This window comes from Vigna angularis, chromosome 9, assembly GCF_016808095.1.
Source record: "Vigna angularis cultivar LongXiaoDou No.4 chromosome 9, ASM1680809v1, whole genome shotgun sequence".
In the NCBI taxonomy this organism is placed as follows: Eukaryota; Viridiplantae; Streptophyta; class Magnoliopsida; order Fabales; family Fabaceae; genus Vigna; species Vigna angularis.
In genome coordinates this window covers 7,043,882-7,068,167 of record NC_068978.1, presented here as the reverse complement: position 1 = coordinate 7,068,167, position 24,286 = coordinate 7,043,882, and the positions used below count along the sequence as shown (strand labels likewise).

The 24,286-nt window shown below is 31.9% G+C and overlaps 2 protein-coding genes across 2 annotated transcripts; one reads left to right on the top strand and one right to left on the bottom strand.

Moving 5' to 3' along the window:
• The first annotated feature begins 3,804 nt into the window (after window positions 1-3,804).
• LOC108322594 (uncharacterized) lies at window positions 3,805-4,617 on the top strand. Its single transcript, XM_017554736.1, has 2 exons — window positions 3,805-4,203; window positions 4,273-4,617. Exons 1-2 carry the CDS (start codon window positions 3,805-3,807, stop codon window positions 4,615-4,617), a joined length of 744 nt encoding a protein of 247 aa, XP_017410225.1.
• A 5,841-nt stretch (window positions 4,618-10,458) lies between these two features.
• On the bottom strand, window positions 10,459-15,233 carry LOC108322585 (BAG family molecular chaperone regulator 6). Its single transcript, XM_017554728.2, has 3 exons — window positions 15,026-15,233; window positions 12,451-14,440; window positions 10,459-11,976 (listed from the first exon to the last, which is right to left on the bottom strand). The coding sequence occupies exons 2-3, from the start codon at window positions 14,350-14,352 to the stop codon at window positions 10,624-10,626; spliced, it is 3,255 nt and encodes a 1,084-aa protein (XP_017410217.1). The 5' UTR covers window positions 14,353-14,440; window positions 15,026-15,233; the 3' UTR covers window positions 10,459-10,623.
• Between the last annotated feature and the right edge of the window lie 9,053 nt (window positions 15,234-24,286).

The window sequence follows — 24,286 nt, the reverse complement described above, 5'->3', positions numbered from 1 at the left end:
TGTTTCTCTTAGTTTTATTATATTCTTTTCAATTAATTTTTTTTAAAATAGGCTTAAATGCTTACTTCGTCTCCATGTTAAGAGTCTCCATGTTAAGAGGTGAATTTTTGTTTAGTACCCGGTTTTAAGATGAAGACATTGGGTCCCTATGTTATGAAAAGTATATGAATAAAGTCCACAAAGAAAGAATAAGTTCAACAAATCATCAAAGAAAAAACTGGACAGCACAAGAAAGAAGAGAAAAAGTACGACCACATCAACATGGATTTAACTTCGTTGTTGTCAACTTAACATATATAACCTTATTCATACATTTTTCATAACATATTTGAAATAATTATTTGAAAATAAAAATAAAAAATATAGACAGTATATATATGGGATGGTAGGTTGTTTTGCTGATTATTTTATATGTTGCAATTCTTTTTCTTTGACTTTTATTGTTGTTGTTTCTCTTAGTTTTATTATCATCTTTTCAATTTATTTCTTTTAAAATATTTAAAGTTTTACTTCGGTGTTACATGGTGGTCGGTCAAGTACGAACTTTCGAGGAAACGAACAAGATATGCATGTAGACTTACATGCAGAAGTTGCCTTTATATATTTTTCTCTGAATGCGTTGTATGCATATCCCTTAGCTCTTCTCTGTTTGAAATTTTTGGCTTCTTTGGTACATCAGCAGAAGTTTTTCATGGCTGACGCTGTTTTCAGAGATACTAGAGTGACCTTTAATATAACATACATGACAGTATTTAACATAGAAACCAATCCTGTTCATGCCCTTGTTGCATTCATCTTCTCTGTTCTTCTTGGTTTTCTCCAAATCAGAACACAAAATCCCAACCCTTTTCACCTTCATCCAAAGACCATTTGGCTTTCCATTGCTACCTTTCTTCTCTATTGCTTGGCCTTCTTGGGTACCCTCAACTTTGGCATTAGGGTTCATCACCTTCGCACTCTCATGCACGCCTTTGCTTCACTCTCTTTGATTTCCTTGCTGCTGCTCTTGCTACCTGACACTTGGGAATCATTAGGTTTTTCTGTCTACACATTCTGGTTCATCATTCATCTCTTCATCATCTTCAGAAGCCGTTTCAGAGACACATGGCTGAAACGTCAACGCAGAGGGACGCATCCACTGTTGCCAATCACTTCAATGGATTTCAATTGACTGCTTCAGCATATATACTGAATCGCTTGAAGATTACAATTGAGATCCTTTTCTGATTCTGTTGTTGTATTATCTTTTTTTCGCAGTTCAAATGGTGAGTTTTGGGAATCTTTACGTACTGTAATGCTGCATATGCTTCTATCCTTGATTATTACTAGCACCAGAAATTTTGATATTTACTTTTGCAGTGGATAAAATGTTTCATTTTCACTTGTTTAGAATTCACTTAGTCAACCTTTCCTTTTATATTTATATCTTATTTTTAGGATAACATTTTTTACTACACATTATTGTAAAAATTTTAAATTAAAAAAACAAAACAAAATTTAGATTTTAAAATAAAAATTAGTTTTTATTATGAAACAGTATTTAAAATAGTTTCTGTTTTTAATAAAAATCATTATTGATCTGTGAATTAAACTTTTAAATTGGTTTGTAACATTAATTATCTAAATTTTACCTATTTCTTATTATTAATTTTAAATTAATCTTTTTAAATTAAAGATAAATTTAAATACTAATTTATTTTTTATGGTTAATATCAATTTAGATTCTGATTGATAAATCAAATATAATTTTTTATTTATAATATAAATTATTTTAAATACTAATAATTTTTAATTTGTAAAATTATATCTAAATTAATCAATATCTAAATTAATTACATTTTTGTCTGTAAAATTAATCATTATTTAATGATTTTTTTAGTGTCTAAGGACATTATTACAAGCATTAGACATTGAGCCTACATTTTTTCAACATAGGAACTTATAATGAGATCTTCAAAAAAAATTATACATGGAAATCAAAAATTTAAGAATCACTTATCCACTTGTAATTTTTCATCCAATAAATATTTGTGATGTGAATTTATGAGTACAAATGAAAAATTGGACATGTCAATTTCACCTATTCAATCTGTATGTCATTTTCTTAAGTAAATAATTTATTTAAAGTCAAGTCCACTCCATCTGAAATTGGGTCAATTAGTAGAAAAGAGTCCATCACAATTTTAGATTTGTTTTCCTATTTAATTAATTGGGCCAATTACAAGTACAAATATGTGGAAAAAAAAACAAGTACAAATAAGTAACATAAATTAGAAAAAAAAAAATTAAACAAGGATTAATCTAAAAGTATCATTTGTCACAAAACTTAATTAAAACATCTAATTTTTTTGAAAATCATCAAACTATTCATCTTCGAGAAATACTCATATTCAATTGGAGGAACCAGGTACAAATCCAAACACCATTAAAATTAGCAAAAAAGAAAAAAATCAAACCAAACAATTTTCAGGATTAAATTAGGTTAAATATGTCTTTTGATCTTCATATTTGTTCGTGAATCTCAAGTGGGTCCTCGTTTTTTTTTTCCCAATTGAATCCAAATACTTGTTAATTTGAGGCAATAAAGCTCTCTCCGTTAATTTTCGACTGACGTCGCCTAACTGTGATAACGTGGATGCAGACATTAATAGCTCATTTATAGTGATTCAATTACATGGAAATTTGATTTTAAAAAATTAGTTTTTGACATGGATATTTTGTATTTAGGGATTTATTTTTACTGAAGTTGCATTAGGGGATTAGGGATTTCTATATGGTGAGTTAGGGATTTAACTTGGGGAGTGAGTGAAAATTAGGGATTTCATTTCGCAAGAAGAAGACGTACACGAAGACAATCACGTGGAGGTGGAGGAACCAAAGTGAAAGTTTATGTCAGTTAAGTTTAGTATGATGTGTGCTATCTTTATGCGCTGTGGTCCCGATTTTGTTTCGTTTACGCGGATGTATTGATATTACGTTCTTTATGCGTTGTGGTCCCGATTTTGTTGTTCTATCTTTATAACATGTGTCTGCTATCTTCTTCCTTTGTTGTTCTGTGATGGGTCACGAATTTGGTATCTTATTGTATGATGGAGCCTGATTTTGCATCTTCAAATGTGTACTATACTACAGACATTGTGGTCCCAAAATTTCATTTTTCAAATTGTATAGAAGTAGTGGTCCCCTTGTCTATGTGAATATTTCCCTAGTGGGGATGTTAGTTTGTTCTCCTGTCTCCTTTATGTGTGAGTGTTTCCTTAGTGAGTAGGGAGTGTAATAATAATTTTTCCCCCCATGACGTACAGGTCTTTAAATTTTGTGCTTTATACATAAAAGAGAATGGTTGATGAACGTATTAAAGTTTTGGTCCACCATACTGGCCATTTTGTTACCTAAGATAATGGAAATTTAAAATTTGATGGAGAGATAGCAGAATGGTCTTGTGATCCAGACCTGTGGAGCTATTTTGGAATATTAGCTTCAGTGAAAGCCTTAAGTCATATATACATAAAAGAACTTTGGTATAGTTTAGGAGGTGCTTCAGTAGTGCCAGATAGGTTAGAATTATTGACTGAGGATAGAGGTGTCATGCATATGTTGAATATTGCAAGGTTAAATGATGAAGTTCATTTGTACGTGGTTCATAATACCATGGAACCAGACATAATAGAAATGATTGATTGGGTTGATGGCGATGTTAATGATGAAGTTCATGTTTCCAAACAAGTGGAGGATGGTGAGGGTGAAGTTGGTAGAGAAATGGAGGATGGTGAGGGTGAAGTTTAGCCTGAAGTTGGAACACAAATGGAGGAGGTTCAGGGTCATGGTGATGGTGAACAAGTTGGTAGAGAAATGAAGGAGGGTGAGGGTGAGGTTCAGCCTGAAGTTGGAACACAAATGGAGGAGGTTCAGGGTCATGGTGATGGTGAACAAGTTGGTAGAGAAATGGAGGAGGGTGAGGGTGAGGTTCAGGTTGAAGTTGGAACACAAATGGAGGAGGTTCAGGGTCATGGTGATGGTGAACAAGTTGATAGAAAAATGGAGGAGGGTGAAGGTGAGGTTCAGCCTGAAGTTGATGTAGAGGTTCACAGTGAAGTTGCTAAACAGGTTGAAAATGGAGACGATGGTGAAGTACATGATGTAGAGGAGGAAGAAGTACATGATGCAGAGGAGGTTGAAGTACATGATTTTGAGCTACAGAATGTACAAGAAGATGAGGATGAGGGTGGACATGAGGGTGACGATGAGGGTGGACATGATGGTGATGATTAGGGTGGACATGGTGTTGGAGATGATGCTGACGATGAGGATGAGGATGTAGATGATGGTGAATATGAAAATGTAGAAGACTCTATTAGTGAAGAAAGTCTAGTTGATGTCAGGGTTGAATGTGACATTGAGACTTCTAAAGGACAACCTTGCAGTCTAGAAGGTGAATGTTCAAGGAGAACTGAAAATGATTCCATGCATGATGTTCATGGCTTGTTTGACATTGAGTGGGTGTCAGATGAGTTGGATAGTGGTCCAGATAGTGAGAACGATGATGCTTCCATTCCTAAAACTTTGTTCCCACATTTACTATGCCTAAAAGTTTGGGGGAATATAAATGGGAAGTAGGAACCTATTTCACTAAGAAAAAGGAATTCATTGATGCAATTAGGGGGTATGCACTGAGTAATGGTAGAAATTTAAAATTCATTAAGAATGACAAGAAGAGGGTTACTGTAAAATGTTTGGGGGGCAATGGGAAATGCAAATGGTATGCTTATTGTACCTATATATGTGTGGTGGCAAGTCATGGCAGTTAAGAAAAGTGATTGATGATCACACATGTAGTAGAGATTTTAATGTGAAGTTGATAAGTACCAAATGGTTGAGTGAAAGGATGGAAAAAACTGTCAGAGAGAACCCTAATATTAAGGTCATGGACATTAGGGACAAACTCAGTAGGAAATGGAATGTAGGAATCTCTAGAAATATGGCTTTTAAGGCGAGATCCATGGCAAAATATAATGTTGAGGGGTCATTCAAAGAACAATTCAGAAGACTCCATGATTATGGTCATGAGCTTCTGCAAAGAAATCTAGGTTCAACAGTCCAAACAGAAGTACCTTCAACACATGTCCCTGCTGACCAACCACTCAGGAGTCTACTGTGCTTCCTTTCATCAATGAAGTCTTATTTACTTCCATTTTGAAGACACTATTTTAAATATCATGTAATTTGTATTGATGTAGGAACAATGTTTTATCAATTATCTTTTGGTGTAATTTCATTAGGTTGTTATCAGGTTTGTTATGCACTAAGTAAGAAAATGTAATCTGCATTGGTGTAATATGTATTAAGTTGTTATCTTTTGGTGTAATTTCATCAGGTTTGTTATGAGGTTTTGTCATTGTAAGACAATGTTTTTTTTGTTATAAGATATTATAAGACAAAGTTTATTGACCATTACGTATTGATGTGGTGATCATTCTTGTATGATGGTTATTGACCATTACGTATGATGTTACTTGTGCACTTTATTTAACTTATTACCTCAAATTAGCAAGTATTTGGATTAGCAAAGGAAATATAACAAATAAGACAAATAAGACGACAATATTAAACATTAACAAGTCACCTTTATAAATAAAACAGATAATAACATTCCAAATATCAAATTATATTACATAACCTTCCACTAACAAATCAACATAGTTTCATCAACATTGATATCACAATTACATTACAAACACATATAATAACCACCATCCCCGTTAACACCTTCAACCACTTTTCCAGACTAACAACACTTTTCTGTAAACAGGCTATTTTCAGCTTTTCAACATCTCTCTCTTCCATCTTCATCAGCATTTGTTCCATCTTCATCAAACTTCCACCCACTTCTTTATTTCTTCCACTTTCTTCTACAGTGACCACATTTCCTTCATGAATTACATCTTCACTGCACGACTGAAATAAGTTGCATCCAGAAGAACAATCTTCACTCCCACCCTGTCCAAGAAGAAAACACACTCCGAGAACGCAATCTTGACTGCCACCCTCTGGAAGAAGAAGAAAACCACATTAAAAGTCAGATTATTGCATCCATTAAACTTACCTTGAACTTGGGGCATCCCCAAAATCTTTTGCCCTTGTTTTTAGGGGTTCTTACAATGTGGAAGACTGCATTCTGACCACAGAAGCAAGTGGGTTTTACACCCAACCTGCTGACACTGCCACAACTCTGTTCAAACCCCGAACCCAAGCAATTGCAAGAAGAGGATGAAGCAGACATTTGATGAGCTCAAGTATAAACACTACTTCCACAACTCTGCTTCCCGCACTCTTCCTCCCCAGCACGAACAAGTATAAACTTTCGATGTCAGGGTTGATTTAAATATTAGGGCTTAGGGCTACCAACATAAAAAATTTAGTTGTCCACGTGGAATGTTTCATTATACAAAAGAACACCCATTCAAGTTAATACATATTGTCACGCATATAAAAATATTTACAACTCACCATGTGCAGACGGCGTCAGTCGAAAATTAACGGATAGGGCTTTATTGCCTCAAATTAACAAGTATTTGGATTCAACTGGAAAAAAAACGATATGAGGGCCAAAAGACATATTTAACCATTAAATTCAGATGAGTAAAACAAAATTCAGCTAAACAATATTAACAAACAAATAAATAAAAATGAGAATGAGAAAAACTAGCAAAAAAGTTTACGATATAAAGTCACGTAACACACGTTAGATAGTGAATTGGATCTTTGAATCAAAGAACTCAAAAGTATCTTTATATATTGAAATGAGAATACCACACTGAAACATTGAAATTGAATGACATTTAAAATAGAATAAGAAAAGTTTTTGTTGAGAGAAATCCTAACAACAGAAAACAAAATATAATAAATTGTTTGCACTAAATTTTTTTTACATGAGATACGTGTAACTCTTAACTTCATATAAAAAACAAGGTTACATGAGTTTTACATATAATCTACTCTATATCTTTTTTGTCGAAAGCCATTCTAAATTTGTTTAGAAGAAAATAAACTCCAAATGTTCTCTAATATATAAATTAAATTGTTTTAATATTGAACCAAAGTAATATTAAAACATTCTAGATATGTTTTAATATTGAACCAGAATTGTAGCAATCACATTGATATATCATTGAACTTTGTCTAGCATACTTTTACTGAAATCCTATACTTGTCTCAATTATCTTAACTTACAACATTGGTGAAAAAAATTTATAACTCACGTTGCAATTATTAAATTTTGATGTAAAAAATGCATGATAATATTTGTATAAATATTTTGTTTATATTGATGTCGAATCTATTCATAACATAACATACATTAATTTAAATTTTATTGTCGGTCTTAAAGTCAACAAATGTTAAAAAATGTTATAATACTCAAATACAACTTTATTTAACGTTTTTTTTATCATGGGACCGACATTGAAAACTAAATTGTTGTCTATTATAAGTAGGTCTGATGTCAATTTTTCTTTTAAAATTTTAGAAACAATGTTAGTGTCTTCATCTTTCTCTTTAAATTTTGCGAAAACCTTCCAGCAAAGTGCAATAATGACACTAAACTCTTAGGAAATTCTTCAACCTATTTCAATTCATCTTGCCATTGTGGTGTTTGTTTGGGCTGAAACTTTCATTCTCCCTAATTACATTTCTCATTAATATTGGTTTTTTCATTCCCTAGTCATTATTGTGTGTCTTAAAGGTTGTGTTTTTGTGGTTTTAGATTGACCTTGAGTTTTGTAAACTTCAAATTGTCATAACTTTTTGTATGAACCACCAATGGAGATGTTCTAAAAATGAAAGTTATTATAAATGAGATGACGAATGCATTAACCATTGTTTAAGGTATTTTTCTTTTTCTAAAATATTTTGGAATTTTCAAAAATTCATAATTTAAGGCATATTTTTTTATTATTATTTTTTCCCATTTTTCTATATTTTACACTTTTATTTTAGATATTCATACTACTTTTAAAATTCTGAAAATTTTTATAATGTATTCTTGTATTATATATTAATTTTGTATAGTTTAAATGGAAAAAAATTGTGTCAGCCTGATGTACCTTTAGTTTAATTTTGATAAAAGTTAAAGCAAGATGACATGACTTTAATTTAAAATATTTTGACACAACTTTTATTTTAAAGATGACTTGAACTAAAATTATATTATGTTAACTTAGACATTTTCATTATGAGGTTTCATCTTAATACAATTTACCTATTTTTGTATTTTTTATATTCAAATCTACCAATTTTGATAATTTCTAAAAATTGCATCAATGCATTTGCCATTCGCATGTATACATATCAATTGTTTCATTTGACTTACATTTTCAAAATTTAGCATTCAATCAAATTTATAACAACATATTTTGTTGCAATGTGAATTGAAATTGTGTATCTTGATAAATAAGGTATTTCAACAAACATGGCTTGTTTATGAATGAAAGCTCTAAGAAGAAACATATAAACTTATTTTAAACTTATTTTAATGTTAATGTTATTTACTCTTAAACTTATAGATAATGATACTTTGACAATTATTTTTTTACAATATTTTAACATCATCTACGTGTCATTCTGTGATTGGTCCAAAATTACTCCATAATCAATAATAGTTATTATAAACACTAACATGGACCAATCACAGAATGACACGTAGATAATATTAAAATGTTGTCAAAAGAATATTGTCAAAATATTATTATCCTAAATTTATGCATATGTATGTCAATAATTCTTGTTTTTTTACACTAACAGGAAGAATTTGAGAGTAGAGAGGTTTCCTCGTGTGGTGTTGATAAAGCACAAAATCATAATAATTTTCTTATTCTATAGGACGAGATTATCATGAGTAGATGTTGGATTGAGACTTTTTGAAGAAAAAAAAAATAAAGACTTTATGGAATTGGCCAACTTATTACAAAATATACAGGTCCAAAAGATATCCTCAATCAATTGCCTTAGCAATACTAAGGACCTCAATCAGCTTAGGTAATAATTTTCGCAAAGTATAAAAGAAAATAAACAATTGAAAATCGAGTTTCGATTTCTTCAATTACTAGTTATGTCCTCTGTCTCATTTTCAGGAACCACAACCAAACACTAACCAAATCTCTCAACCTCAATCCCAGTCACATTCTAAAAAGAATAAAAAAGGTAAAAATTTAAATGAAGCTAAATCTTCTCTTAATTATAAAATTATCAGAGAAAATTGTATATGTAAAACATTATTTGCAACTTATAATGTTCATATGGAGAGTTACTTTTATTTAGTATGCTTTATATGGTGGTTTGTTCAAATATAAGTAAATTATTTATTAGATGATTCAAACTATTTTTCTGAATATGTAAATTATTTGATAGTTTAGGATTATATATTGTATTAAATTATTATAAATACTGATTTTATTATCTTAGAATTTGTAAAAATATTTTTTTACAATTTACCAACAGATTTTCAACGAATAATCTATCAACATAGATCACAAACTCATCGTCAAACATATTAACAAAAAAAAAAGTTATTATCATCAATAATTGACAAATTTAATTTCTCAATAAATTTTATCGACAACATATTTATTAATAATTTTTTTATCATCAATAATTCATTAGTAATATCTTACAATGAATTAAGGAAATCATATTCTCTATTTTTTTTATAGTAAAACATATATTATTGACTTTGAAAATTTACACCTCACAAAACTTCAAATATAGCTCAATAATAATCCTTAAAATCTACTCTTCCAAAATAATTCATAGGTATTTAAAAGTATTATTTAAATTCACGTATAAAAAGTAAATTTTAGTTTACCAGAAAACATTTTCTCTCATACTAAAGATTATATTACTAAAAAAGATTATATTACTAAGTTCAATTTCTTTAATACTAATCGTTAATTGATTATTTAAATGAAAAGTAAAATGCTGTTGAAAAATATCATATTAAATAATTAAGATTAATTCCCCTCAAAATATATGAGAAATGTTTATGTGAAGTGAATAAAGGGCATAATATTTATGTATTTTGTATATTTAAATTAAAATTAAAATTCACCCTTATATTAAAGTACTAAATAAGTATTATAATAAAGAAGTATGATGACCAGATTAAATAAAGAAAATGATAATTTGACACAAAATTTAAAATTACATTTATTTGGCATAAGCTTTTAATAATATTATATTTAAGATAATATTGTATTTAATAATTTAACTTATATTTTATCATTAAAAATAGGGTCTTAATGAATGCACTTCAAAAACTATATATCAATTTCCATTAAATAAGAGTAACTCTTAAGAGTTACAGAAGCAACCGCCTAGAACAGCAGAACAACATCAACACCAATCTGAAAATAAACAAAAAATCTTAAATACTGCTAAAATATACTACAACATCCAACCAGTAAGTTTTAGAAGCCAAATTTATTCGCTGAATATAGAAACAACCAAAATTTCGTATTTTCATAGCACACAAGCACAGTTGTTACAGTTTTTACAATGAAACATGCCACACCCCTCAACTACAGTGTATGCATATACTCCTGGAAATTCAATAGAGGCATTACATAATATTCATGAACTCATCCCAGAAATTTTGGAAGCTGCTGATCTATACCGTTTTGTCTTCATTCTCTTGTTTCTGCTCCTGGCTAATCTCTTCTCCAACTCCTTCACTCTGCCACTTAAATCTGATATCACACTCAACTGCTCATTACCAGCCTCAAGCAACTTCTTCATCATCTCCCTTAGCTTCTCATTTTCCTCCACTAACTTCGACTCACCATTTAACCCTCCATCATGGTCAGCTTGTAATGCAGCTGATACTGCTTTCTCTTCGGCCAAAGTTTCAGCAACTTTCTCTTCACCATCCTTTTGTGTCTCCTTCAGTGCAATCTTTTCTTCTGGTTCCTCTTCCTTCTGTGTGTCTTCTATAGTCACAAACTCCGTTGGTTCGACTGAGATGTTGTTTGCATCATTTGCTTCCAAGCACACATCTTCATTTCCTGCTTCATGATCATTGGCATTTGTTGTCAAAGGTGGCAACTCAATATCCTCTTTTTGAGCTTCCAATGGCTGCTGCTGTTGCTCTGATTGAGCTTCTTTTGAAGTATCATCTGTGGAAGAACTTGTTTCCTCGTCTGCATTACATTCCGTTTCTTGTGCCATTAGAACCTCTTTAGGCTTAGCTTCATCATGCTTCTCTTCTTCAGATTCTTCTGCCTTCTCATCAAGTAGTCCCACAGGCAGCTCCTCAATAAATTCCCCATTTTTAGTTTGTGTTTCTTTAGAAATATTCATTTCATTGTCCCTTTCATCCTCATCAAGTAGTTCCACTGGAAGTTCCATCATTGCATGGTTCTCTGAACCTAGTCCATCTCGTGCAGAATCATTCACCATGGCTGATACACTTCCAGAACCAGTGTTATCGTGCTCCTCTTCCTTCTCAATACTAGCATCATTTCTATCTTCATCAAGAACTCCCACTGGCAATTCTTTCACAACAGTCATATCCAATTCATCAACCTCAATGAGAATGTCTTTCGGTTCTGATTTGTCTTCGGATTCCACAGCCATTTTGTCAGTCTCAGACAGATCACTCGTAGAGTTCAATGTATCTGCTGTAACGACTTGTATAGTATCCTCACTCCACGAACCATTTTTAACAGACTCTCCACCCTCGTTTGGTACAGGATCAACTGGTGACTGAGATACATTTCCACCATCACTATTGCCTTCAGATGAATCTCCTGGCAAGGCAAGTGTTTCTTCATTCTGCATGTTCGTTGGAGTCACTTCAACATCTTTCTGAATAGCCTGCATCTGCTGCTGAGGTTTATTAGCCATTAAAGAATCAAGCCTTTCTTGCAACATTGTGAGCACTCTAGCCAAGGATTTTCTGATCTCCCTTAAATTTGGATGCAAACCCTGATATTTATGTTGAACAATATGTAAGCATAACATAGAACAAGGAAATAAAACTCTGTTAAACATCATAAATTTATGAACGTTGATTGGCTCAGACAAACCACAACCAACATTCATCTATGCAGATCAAAATATCTTTGTTCACATCCACAGAGCTTAGGCATGCGAAATTAGGCATGCGAAATTCATTATCATATTCATTCATTATCATATTCATAAACGAAGAAACTTCAAAATTGTATACAATTAAGGTCGTTATATCCCAACTAACCAAGATTCGCTAATACCAAAACGATATTACAGGCCCCACAAATGTCAATTAAATTAAGATTAGCTAACAGATACGATGGAGAAGTTTAACTGCAAAGTGTGAAATCAAAACAAGTACCATGTAATGCTTAGGCTCAATAATCAAAGAATATCAAATATTCATTAGTGATTCTTCGTAAGCAAAATAGGGTAATCGACATGTACCTGTATAGTATCCAACTTCAGCAGGAGTCTCATTATGTTCTCTCCAATTGCAATTTTTTGCTTCTCATCATTTTGAAGATCAGAAGATCTCTCAAAAGCTTGAACACGATCTTGAACATTAGTCACCTCCTTTCTGACTTCATCTATTTGCTTGAGTTTCTTCAAGGGCTCCCATTTCCTAACTTGATAACCGCGATATGCAGCTTGTATCAGAACAGCAGCATCTGCATCTGACAAGATCTTTCCCTCTTTACTACCAACATCAGTTAGAGTGCTTGAATCCTTCACTTCCCCTAGTTGAGTAGTTTCTTCCATATTTTCTGCTCCTTTTCCTGCCTCTTTATCTTCAATCTTGCATTCATCACTATCTGTGCAGGTATCCTTTGTCCTTTTGGAACCTTCACTTGGAATGTTTACATTGATCTGGCTCTGACATTCATCTGTCTTGTCAACACCCTTGTTTTCATTAGTTTTACATTCATACTCCTGAATGGTTTTCTCCTTTGGTTCAACTTTCTCAGTGGTCCTGGGAGCATTCTGATGATTCAAATTTTGCTGAGTCTTGTCGATTGTGCCAGACACAGGAGTCTTCAATGTTTCAACAGATGTAACTTGGGCCTGTCCTTTTGAGGAAGGTGGACTGAGGGACCTCGACCTCGAACTCCCATTGCCATTTTTCTTCCTTGGTAGTGGATCAACTCTCAGACAAACAGGAGGTAACTTTGATGCTTTTGGTAAAGATGCAGATTGTCCCCTTTTGTCATCAGTAGAGGAATCCTTTTTTGCCACATTCTCTTCCATTTGATCTAGAGAAGCATCTTTTCCTATCTGCTTCACAGGTATGCTTCTGGCATTACTCACTTTCTCTGCAACATCTGAAGCATTTGTATCTGGACGTGCAGCTTGATCTGATCTGGTTCGGTTCATACCACCTTCATCAACATGAGACTTTACTGGAACAGATTTAACTACATGAGGCACCTCTTCAACGATTTTTGGTGAAGAATTGTTCTTCTCCTGGTTGTTAGTCTCTCCACTCTCCTCCAGTTTATTGTAATAAGGCAACCAGAAGATAGGGAACGGGAATTCCGACCTCTTCGGTTCGCTTTGACGTTTCTGGTCCATTTCTCCATTTTCAGATTCCCCTCTGTTGTTCCCAGAATCCTGTTTCTGGTTTCTTATTTCAAATCCATCATGAATCGTGCTTGGGACACCCTTTATATCAAAGGGTAACCATCCGTTCCATACTCTAGGCTCTTGTGCTGGCTGTGCAACAGCATTAGCATTCTCAACACTAGGAGGCTTGTTTTTTTCACCAACCTCCATTGTATTAGGATTATTCAGCTGTTTGTTACTTGTGTGCTCTTGTGGAATCCAAACAAAGGGATATGGATAGTTCTTGAGCTGAATAGGAACCAAAGAATCATTGACTTTCCTTCCAACATCAGGCTCGTGCTCTTCAATCTTCACACTTGTACCTTCCTTTTGGTTGCATGAATGATTAGGACAACCACAACAATGATGGTCACGGGGCATATGTTTGTCATAGTCATACCTAGGAAGCTCCATAGTTTGATGTGGTTGTGGAGAATAAGGAAGAAAATAAGGGTCAGTGTACGCAGGGCAACCACCAGAATAGTACATAGGAGAAGGAGCATGAGGATATGAAGGCATGTAGCCATAATGACATGGGAAGTTATTGTGGCCACAGCAGAAATGTGGGGGAATAAGGTGCCCATAATTGGCAGCATAGGGCCAACGTGGGTCATAAGAAAGGTGTGGTTTGGATGGATCAACCTTCATTTGAGGGGGAAGAGCCTCAATGCCAGGATGATAATACTGAGGGAATGGCATTTGGTTTCTCTGGTATGGGTATGAGTCCATACTTCTGATTGGCATCATGTTTCGTAAAGCTACCAGGCAGAACAAAGATTCTTAAAAGATTCCTATGGGGTAAGTGTCTGACCTAGGTAACTGTAAAGCACAAACTCTGCATTCCACAATAAAGTACAAGATTAGTACAATAAAGCTACCAGGCAGAACAAAGGCAATTGTAGAAATTAGGTTGTGTCTTACTTAGTATTAGAAGTGTCTCAATATATCATTTTCCAATTCCGAATTAAAGGCAATTGTAGAAATTAGGTTGTGTAATCATGGAATTTGCTAGAATTTAACCGACAAAAGCCATCAACATGAATCGAGATTAGTACTAACTATGGCTGCTATGGCATCATCTAAGGATGAACATTTTGATCCTTAACTATCCAAATAAGCTCTTTCAAAAATCATGTACAGCACCAAATTCATTATAACAAGAAGATTAGTATTTTTATGCACCATGTCCAATAAGTGGCACTCCTAGTCTAACTGAAACAACTAAAATCCTTTTCATAAAGCACAATCACACAACTACAACATGGGAATCCCCAGAGAAAAGTCATTAACTGAACAACTTTTGATTTGATCATGAACTAAAATCTACCGACAAAGTTCCTACACTCAGAAAAAAATAATAAGAATATGTCGAAAGTCATGATATAAAAAAAGTATATAGAAGAGACAAGGAATGACTTACACTAAATTTCCTTGGAAAACAAAACAAGAAAAGAGATATTAAAGTTGCAACGAAACGGTTCCGCACGATCCAAATGAGAGATATCAGTACAAATTCAAGCCACCAACCCTGAAGCGAAAAACGATTCTTTGTGTTCTGAGTGCGTGTGTTGCGATTTAGCTGATTACTGTTATTGTGTTGTTACGCTGAGAATGTTAATTCATGGAAATGTGTTAGAGAAAGTGTTGGTCTTATATAGGACACTTGTGTCCGAAAATAGATATGTTTAGACTGAATTCTGTCTTCGAGATGTTTCGCGCGCCGTCTACTGCTAACTATAATCTTCTCTAGATTTCTCATAACGGCTATTGTATGGCCCACATATTCTAGCCACGTGTAAATGCAATTATTAGCTGCCACGCTTCTATTCTATCTCAGAACCTTCGGGGACTTTTTGGATATTTTCCAATAATATGATTCACTATTTTTCTCCAGAAGCTGTATTGTCAAAGCATATTGGCACAAATATTTTTATCTTCTTCGTGTTTTTTTTTTAAATATTCATATTTGGCTTCCACGTGTTTAGTAGGTAAGAAATTTGGTGGGATGAGAAGAAAATAAGTTAGATGAAATATAAAAGAAAACCTTTTAAAATATTTGATTACGTTATATTATTTCTAACTTACTCACTCTTATCTGTGAAAATACACGTGTTACTCGATTTTAGTGAAAAATACATGCGTTACATATATGTGTTATTTTTTACAATAATAAAAATAATAAAATTATTATTACAATAAATATGAAAGTAAATATAAATAACTTTTATAATTTATTATAAATATTTTGTACTTATTTTATCGGTAATTTTTATCATTAATAAAAATGGTTAAATTTAATAACTAATTATTAAATCAAAAAGTTATTAAATTTAAAAATAAAATCAATTGACAAAATAATTATTTTAATTAAAAAGCTATTAGTTAAAGAATAAAATATAAAAATGCGTACACCAAAAAATAATATCTGTGTTATATAGTGATATAAATTTTAAAAAATAAATGATAAAATTGAAAAAAAAATGTACAAAAAAGGAGAATTTCCTCATATAATATTTCTCTGCAATTAAACATATTTAATATTTATTTAATTTATCTACTAAATGAATTTTCCTCCTTTATTTTTTTTTCTATATTTGAAAGAGCCTAGATGCAAGCCTAGTAGGAGAGTTGGACTTATCAGTTACACCATTTGGACTCTAATTCCTGCCTCTTTCAGAAAGGAAATTTTTCATGCACCTCTCTTCATTTTTCTACACCCCTCCGTACCAATAAAAACTAATATTTTCTACTTTTCTAATTGATTCATCCTAAATATTTTAACATAAAATTGTTATTTTATTGATGGATGGAGGTAGAGAAACAATGAGGTATTTATTTATCAACGCCCTTTTAGAAATCCATCTCATGAGAAAACTTGCAAATTAGGTATGCTATTTTCCAGTTAAAGTTAAATTTCACTTGGATAATATATATTTTGATACTTAGTGAAATTCTCATTACACATACCACTGATTCAAACTTGAATTTCAAATTTGAATGGAAAATCACTCTATTATACTGTATTTAAGTGTTCTATTTTTTATTGACATTTTAAAACTCTTTTCTAAACTAAAATTATATTCATTCTCTAAATTAAATTATATAATTATTTAATTCTTAAAATTTATAAAAATAAATAAAAATATTTGAATTGGGAAGATGATTTGAGGGAGAGTAGACAGATGGATTCAAAGAAATAAAGAGGTAAGTGTAGTATTGTTTGTTTTAAAGGATAGATAAAGAGATTTGATAATAGTGCAAAATAGGTAAATTAAATCGGTTCTAAAACGCATATTAGATCGATTTTACAATCAATATCAGGTTTGGAACAATCAATCCAATATTCAAAATATTGACAATAACTATCGATGTTTATTTTCAAATCTTCATCGTGCCTTTGATCTTGGACCCCAAAAAAAATGTTCAAGGATTTTGAGGACTATTAGACATTATTTGCCACTTTGAAGATGAAAAGCATAATAAAGATGTCGTTGAGAAGAAGACTCTACAAATCTCACAAGAGAGAAAAACAAAAATAAATAAAAAAACTCAAACGGAAAGTGAAAGAAATCAAACGAATTTTGGATGTAGTTGTGCATAAAAAGTGAAGCTAGATCTAATACATTTATTAATTCAACTTGGTGACCAGTGAATGGAGGAGCTTAAACAAAAGTTTAGCCTCGAGTGAAGTGGTATGCAACCCGACCTAGAGTGCTACTACAACACAGTGCAGCGACCGTCCAAATGATCACTTTAGAATTTGTAACACTAATATTGATATAAAAACATGTTTATAGATGAAAGTAGAGTATCACATTAGTTATTTGGATATGAATTAGATGTATCAAACCAACTCAACAACTCAAAAGTGCATAAACTCAATTCTATCTCTTGCAACACTCAAATCAGAAATCTAGCAACATGAACAAGTCTAAATACACATGTTATCACCCTCCAACACCTTAGTTTCATCCCAACCTTCCTACTTTCAATTTCCAACACTCAAAACCCCCCAAAATGGACTAAAAACTAACCTACGATGCAATTCTCACCTTCATGAAAGATTTTCACTTGTTTGAACCTCTATCCAAGTTCTAATTAATCTCATAACCTGTTTCATGACAGAACGCTTAAGACTCCGTACATTGGAAATGGAGTGCTTAGAATAAAAAATGAGTGGTAATTGTAATGATTTGTTAAAAGAAAGTTATGCAACATTTTACTTAGATGAACATAGGAGTGTAATGTAACCTATTTTGGTCAATGTTATAAAAGATGCATTGTTCCGTGAAATATTGTTAATGTTAATTGAAATGTTATTCCCTTCATTATTGTCATTGTGAAATGAGGTTTTGTTTGGAATGTTAATGAATAAAGTGGCCACTTTGATTGAGTATTCACGTTTGTGATGGATAAATGAAACAATGCTTGTGACATGATGAACTTAGCAGAAGTTCTAAAACTTCTGCACCAAAAAACACACTTGTAATCGTTTACAGGTTCTTGGTAAACGATTACACGAACAAAATCTAGGTTTTATACATAAACTTGTACTGCAGGAGCCAGTTGTGGTAACATAGGTGACCATAGTCAAAATTTTTAACTTTTTAGTATAAATCCACTGCTTTTCACTTGATTTTGGTATTTAAGTGTGAGTAGAGGCTAGGAAGTCATGTTTCGGCATCCCATGATTGAGGAAAGGAACAATGTTTATGAGATGATCAACTTAGGTGAAGTCCTAAAACTTCTACACCAAAAAACACACTTGTAATCGTTTACAGGTGTTTGGTAAACAATTATACGAACAAAATCTGGGTTTTGTACTACAGGAGGCAGATGTGGTAACCTAGATGACCATAGTCAAAATTTTTAATTTTTTGGCATAAGTCCAGTGGTTTTCACTTGATTTTGTTGTTTAAGTGTGAGTAGAGGTTGGGAAGTCTTTATTGGGCACCCCATGATTATAGAAAGGAACAATGTTTATGAGATGAGCAACTTAGGTGAAGTTTTGAAACTTTTGCACCAAAAAATACACTTGTAATCATTTACAGGTGCTTGGTAAACGATTATACGAACAAAATCTAGATTTTGTACATAAACTTATATTGCAGGAGCCAGTTGTGGTAACCTAGGTGACTATAGTCAAAAGTTTTTATTTTTTGGCATAAATCCACTGCTTTTCAATCGATTTTGTTGTTTAACTGTGAGTTGAGGCTAAGAAATCATGTTTGGACACCCCATGATTGAGGAAAGGAACAATGTTTATGAGATGAGCAACTTAGTTGATGTCCTGAAACTTCTGCACCAAAAAACACAGTTGTAATCGTTTACAGGTGCTTGGTAAATGATTATACGAACAAAATATGGGTTTTGTACAGAAACTTGTACTGTAGGAGCCAACTATGGTAACCTAGGTGGCCATAATAATTTTTTTTTAATTTTTTGGCATAAGTCTAGTGGTTTTCACTTGATTTTGTTGTTTAAGTGTGAGTAGAGGCTGAGAAGTCATATTTAGGCACCCCATGATTGAGGAAAGGAACAATGTTTGGGCACCACCTAGGTTACAAGTGTGTTTTTTGGTGCAAAAGTTTCAGGATTTCACTTAAGTTGGTAAACCATTGGATTAATTTAAAAGACTGATTAATATTGCGCGTTCCTTTGTCATCAAAACACACACAACGTAACTAAAATAACATTACACATAAAGTAATCATGAAAGCTATGATCTTATTACAATAACAATCTGTACATATATATCATTGTTTGTTACAATCTGTACATATAACAATTTTATTGGAAAAAATCCATCTTCCTCTAAATACAAACAAAATTTTTACAAATGGAAACAATCCTAGACCACCTATTTCTATCTATGGTCATGAACATATCAAAAACAGTAAATGATACCAATTGTTGACTAACTCTAAAAATAACATGATCCCCAGCCTAGTGTTGGACCATCACCTTCAATAATTTGAAATTCACCTCCAAATGGCTCAGAATATGCAAACACCACCTAAATGGAGTCATCTTAATGCGCTCTACATGAGCGTGTCCTAGTAAGCTATTCATTTCAACAATGTTGGATGAATCCATCGAGATACGAAGGCGCCACTACAAAACATTAACAAAAGATTATTATTAACTAAGATTCAGAGGATAACACATCATTTATAAAAATAAAAAATTACATTTCATCTTACATTTCCTTTTTGGGCTACCATTGGACCTGCAGTTATAACATAAACAAAACAACAATCCATAATGAGAATATGCTTACGGTTACCGAAACACGAAAACGCCAATGCTGGAAAAGATGGTTAGGGTTGCGCACTTCTACTTACCAAAAAACACCACAACAGTGACAATACTAATGCTCCACAAGGACGTCGAAGACGACTTCGATGTTGCACAAGAAGGAGGTCCGAAACACCGAGAAGGCACAAGACACCAGTAGGGTTTCAACACTACAAATATGAGAGAACCAGAGAGATGAGAGAACGAGAAATGAGAGAACGCGAGAGATGAGAGATCATAACTGCGAACGAAAGAAGAATAGGAAAAGCATGAAACCAAATTTCGTAAATTTTCCTTTCGATTTTACTCTCGCCGGATCAATTGTTTATTATTTTTTTTTTTTCAACTTCAACCAATAGACAACCACCACGTGGCGTTGTCAATGACAAAAAAAAGTTGTTAAAGAAGCTTTTTCTTATAAAATAAAGACTTATAAATCCATCGTCTTTAAATTTTCTTTATTGAAATTATATCAATTCTTAATATTAACTGAACCTGGATCTCACATTTATGTGGTATCTTCTTAATAAAATCTTTCATCAATAAATACTCATTAGTAGTATTAGAGCTTAAGATTATACTTAACCAACCCTGTTACTATTATATAATAAAGACTACTATAATGCCTAACACTAGAATCGGGTCCCCAAATTTTAACAATACCAAGAGGGAAGTTTGAAAAGAAAAAGTACTTGACCTAATGTTGAGCCACTGAATTGTGGAAAGGTCGCGATTCGGAGTAAATTTCTTTGTCAGAGGTTGTTCTACGAAGCTGCGAGTGATTGCAGGAGGGTTTTCACAGCAGGATTTATTTATAACAGCAATTGTAGCTGTGCCAAACTGAAGGCCCAATGAAATCTTTCCTAGCCCACAGCCATAACCTTAGACTAGGCAAGAATTCGAGGTTCCTCTGCCTCAAACCTTGCTCCAAAATAATAACCATTTTAGAAATAGATATATTTGGACACTTTAACCCAAAACAAGAATACAACAGAAGCATATGTAGTAATTGAATGGTAACATAACATCATGTTACTATTAAGAAAACTGCATGGAAAACAACCTCTTCACCCTGTTTTGTGATGATGACAGAATGCGTAGTTGATGGTCACATGTCACAAGCCATGGCTCGAATACCACAGAACATGCATGGTGTGGTTCATGGGAACCCAAACATACCCATTTGGGCTTCGACTACAATCGCAAATACCAAAACTGGTAACCTTTGAGGGGCACAAGGATTTTGCCCCACACTTTTACGGGAATGCCAACATTTATTCTTCCAATTTTCATTTTCATGATTTTGATATTTTAAAATATATTAAAATATTTTCAACATATTAAAATTAATATCTTTTTAAACCAGTGACAAAAACATGCCTACTTCCCACGCAACTACCACAGGTTCAGATTCAAAATTGTTACTTAATTGTAAAATTATATCAGTGAACAAAAATTGAAGTGTGATTTGACGGTATGGTGGTGTGAGATTTAACTGGAACGGTGAAATTGTGTATAGGATGTGATTGAAATGATGTGAAAATCTAAAAGTAAGGTTTCGGCGAATGAAGGAATGACACGTGTACATGCATGGTGATTTCATCTGTGACGCAACACCGTGGGGGTGTGTGTCTGAGAGAGAGACAGGGTAGCCTACGTCCCTACCCTTCGCCTTACGTTAACACCTCCCCCTCCCCTGTTTCACTTTTTTTATCTTTCAAATATTATAATCATTTATTAATATTTCAATTATGTTATTTAATTAAGTCGCACTATTGGTAGGACTTTTAAGATATAAGTTTAATATATATAAAATTTAAAAACATAATTTTTTTTTAATTTTATTCGATATAATACTTCAGTTTTGTGAGAAAAACAGTTGAGGATTCAATTATGTATGTAAAGTTAAATAAAAATGAAAAAGTTAAATAATACAAAAAAATAAAACTTATAAACATTAAGTTATAAGTTAGAAATTGTATCAAATTTTTTATATAAAAATTTTTAGAAATGATTAATCTTTTCAGTCTATTTTGATAAAAAGAAAATATCAAGTCTCGCATTGAGATTTTTAATAAAAGCGAGGTTACCCCGTTGTAAAAGAACTTTGACAGTAACTAATATTTTTTAAGTAGCAGGACCAGATCCTGACTAATCGCCTCAAAAAAGTCTCAAACTATTGATTTTGATGTTGTAATAAAATATTATTAGTTAATTATTGTATTTAAGCTATTGTCTATTTTTTAAATAAATTACTTTTAAAAGATATTTTGAAGAATAAAGTATAAAATATATTTAAATTATTTTTTTACCTGTACTCCTAAATGATATAATATTACTAGATATAATAAAAGAAAAATATGTATAACCTTTTAGTTTGTATTTCCACTTGTGATATATAATATAATATGATAGGTATGTGGTTTGTATAATATCTATAAAAGGCTAATTCATTAATAATGTGTCGCTTTCATGATACATCTTTCCAACCAAAACTGAATATTTGGTGATATGGTTTGATATGCAGACAGCATGTAGTTTTTATTTTAATAGAATTAATTTGCAATCACATGAATTGGAACACCCACACACAGATATATATCCTGGATACAGTGTATTTATAGGAAGCTTTGAGCCATGTTTGATGAAGTTGAATGAGACGACACCGTTTTCTGATGGAACTCGGGGAAAGCATGAAAATGGAGAATGTGGGTGCTGTGAGAAATTGGGAAGAAGAAGAAGAAGACTGATAATAGAAATGGCAAAGGTGTGATGAATTTGTAGGCAGAAAGTGAGGGACCAAATTTATGTAGGAAACTGTTTTCTCTGCAAAGTCTAAATTATTTAATAGGTTTAGCCATGCCTCACGTCCCCAACAACCATCAATAATGCCTATCCCATTACAATCCTCATTCGTCAAAACAACTTAAAACATTTTCTTTTCCTCTCTCTTTTTTTCCTCGATTACATCAAATAAAACATTAAAAATATGTTTATGTTTGCTAATAGAAAGTTGCAAAATCAAGAAATCAGGAGAAAATTTTAAAACTGATACGTATTGTTAAAGAATTTAAATTCAATTCATCTCTACAAAATCGAATCAGTTTATAAGATGGTGATTATCCCATTTGGAAAATCTTTTATATCTATAATTATTTTTTTCGTATAAATAACAGAACATTTGTTATATTTTAACGTGAAAATATCATAAATATTAAGATAATTAATTATATAATCATGTATATTATAGAAGAAAATATAATCGGTTATATTATCGATTATACTGTTAATTTCTATTGATACTATATTTTTTAATATAATAAAATAAATAAAAATATTAGTATTAATAGTAAATACATTTTTATTTTATTTTGTTTTTAACATAAAAAAATATTTTTCATTTATTTTATTTTCTATTTTTATTTTTTAACTTTCTCTCCCATTCAAATAAATCATGATTATATGAATTATAATAGGTTTTCACGTTAGATAGAAACTTTGTTAAGAATTCAAGTGAATTTAAGTTTTGCATTAAAAGAAAATGAAAATGTTCAATGATACAAACTCATTATTATTTTGAGTTGAAAGTCGTGTCAATTTGGGTTTATGTCTCATAGGGCTGTCAAAATGGACTGGAGCTTATGAGTCAATCTGATCTACCACGAATTTCAGACATGTTAGGTTGAAAAAATTTGAAATTTTGATATGGACCAATTTTAAACCCGACTCACTCGGGTTGAACCCATGGTGAGCCGGGTTGGTTTACTGACTCACTTAATTTTTCTAATAATTTTTTTTGTTAGGTTAGTCATTTTATAAAATATTGAAATGAAAGCTCTAGTGAAATTATTTTTGTATAAAATAATTATACAACATGAAAAATCTAAAATCAATACTTAGTAATTATGCAGAAACAAATTTGAATACCTATGAAGTTTTTAAAAATTAGGTTGAGAAGATTTTGTGTGAATGAAATATTATGTTTGATTAATCATAAATCTAATTTAAGATCATGTCCCTTTATTTAAATTTGAATTAAAAAAATTGTTATTTTTTCATAGAAAAAGAAAAACTTATAATTAAGTGAGTCAACCCATTTATCCACTAACCTGTGGTGGATCCAATTAAGTAATCAATTTGTAATAGGTCGAACCATATTAGGTCGGATAATTCATTTTAACATCTTTAATTTATATCTCTAATAAATCTTTTTTATAGACTTATTAACTGTATAAAAGTCAAATATTGGTTTTAATAATTTAAATCATGCATATAGAATAAGGTATCTCTATCAAATTTTTTTCTAACAAAGAATTTATGTAAACATGTATTGTTAAATTTGTAATCTTGTATTGTTAAATTGCACGACAGTACAAAAAAAAAA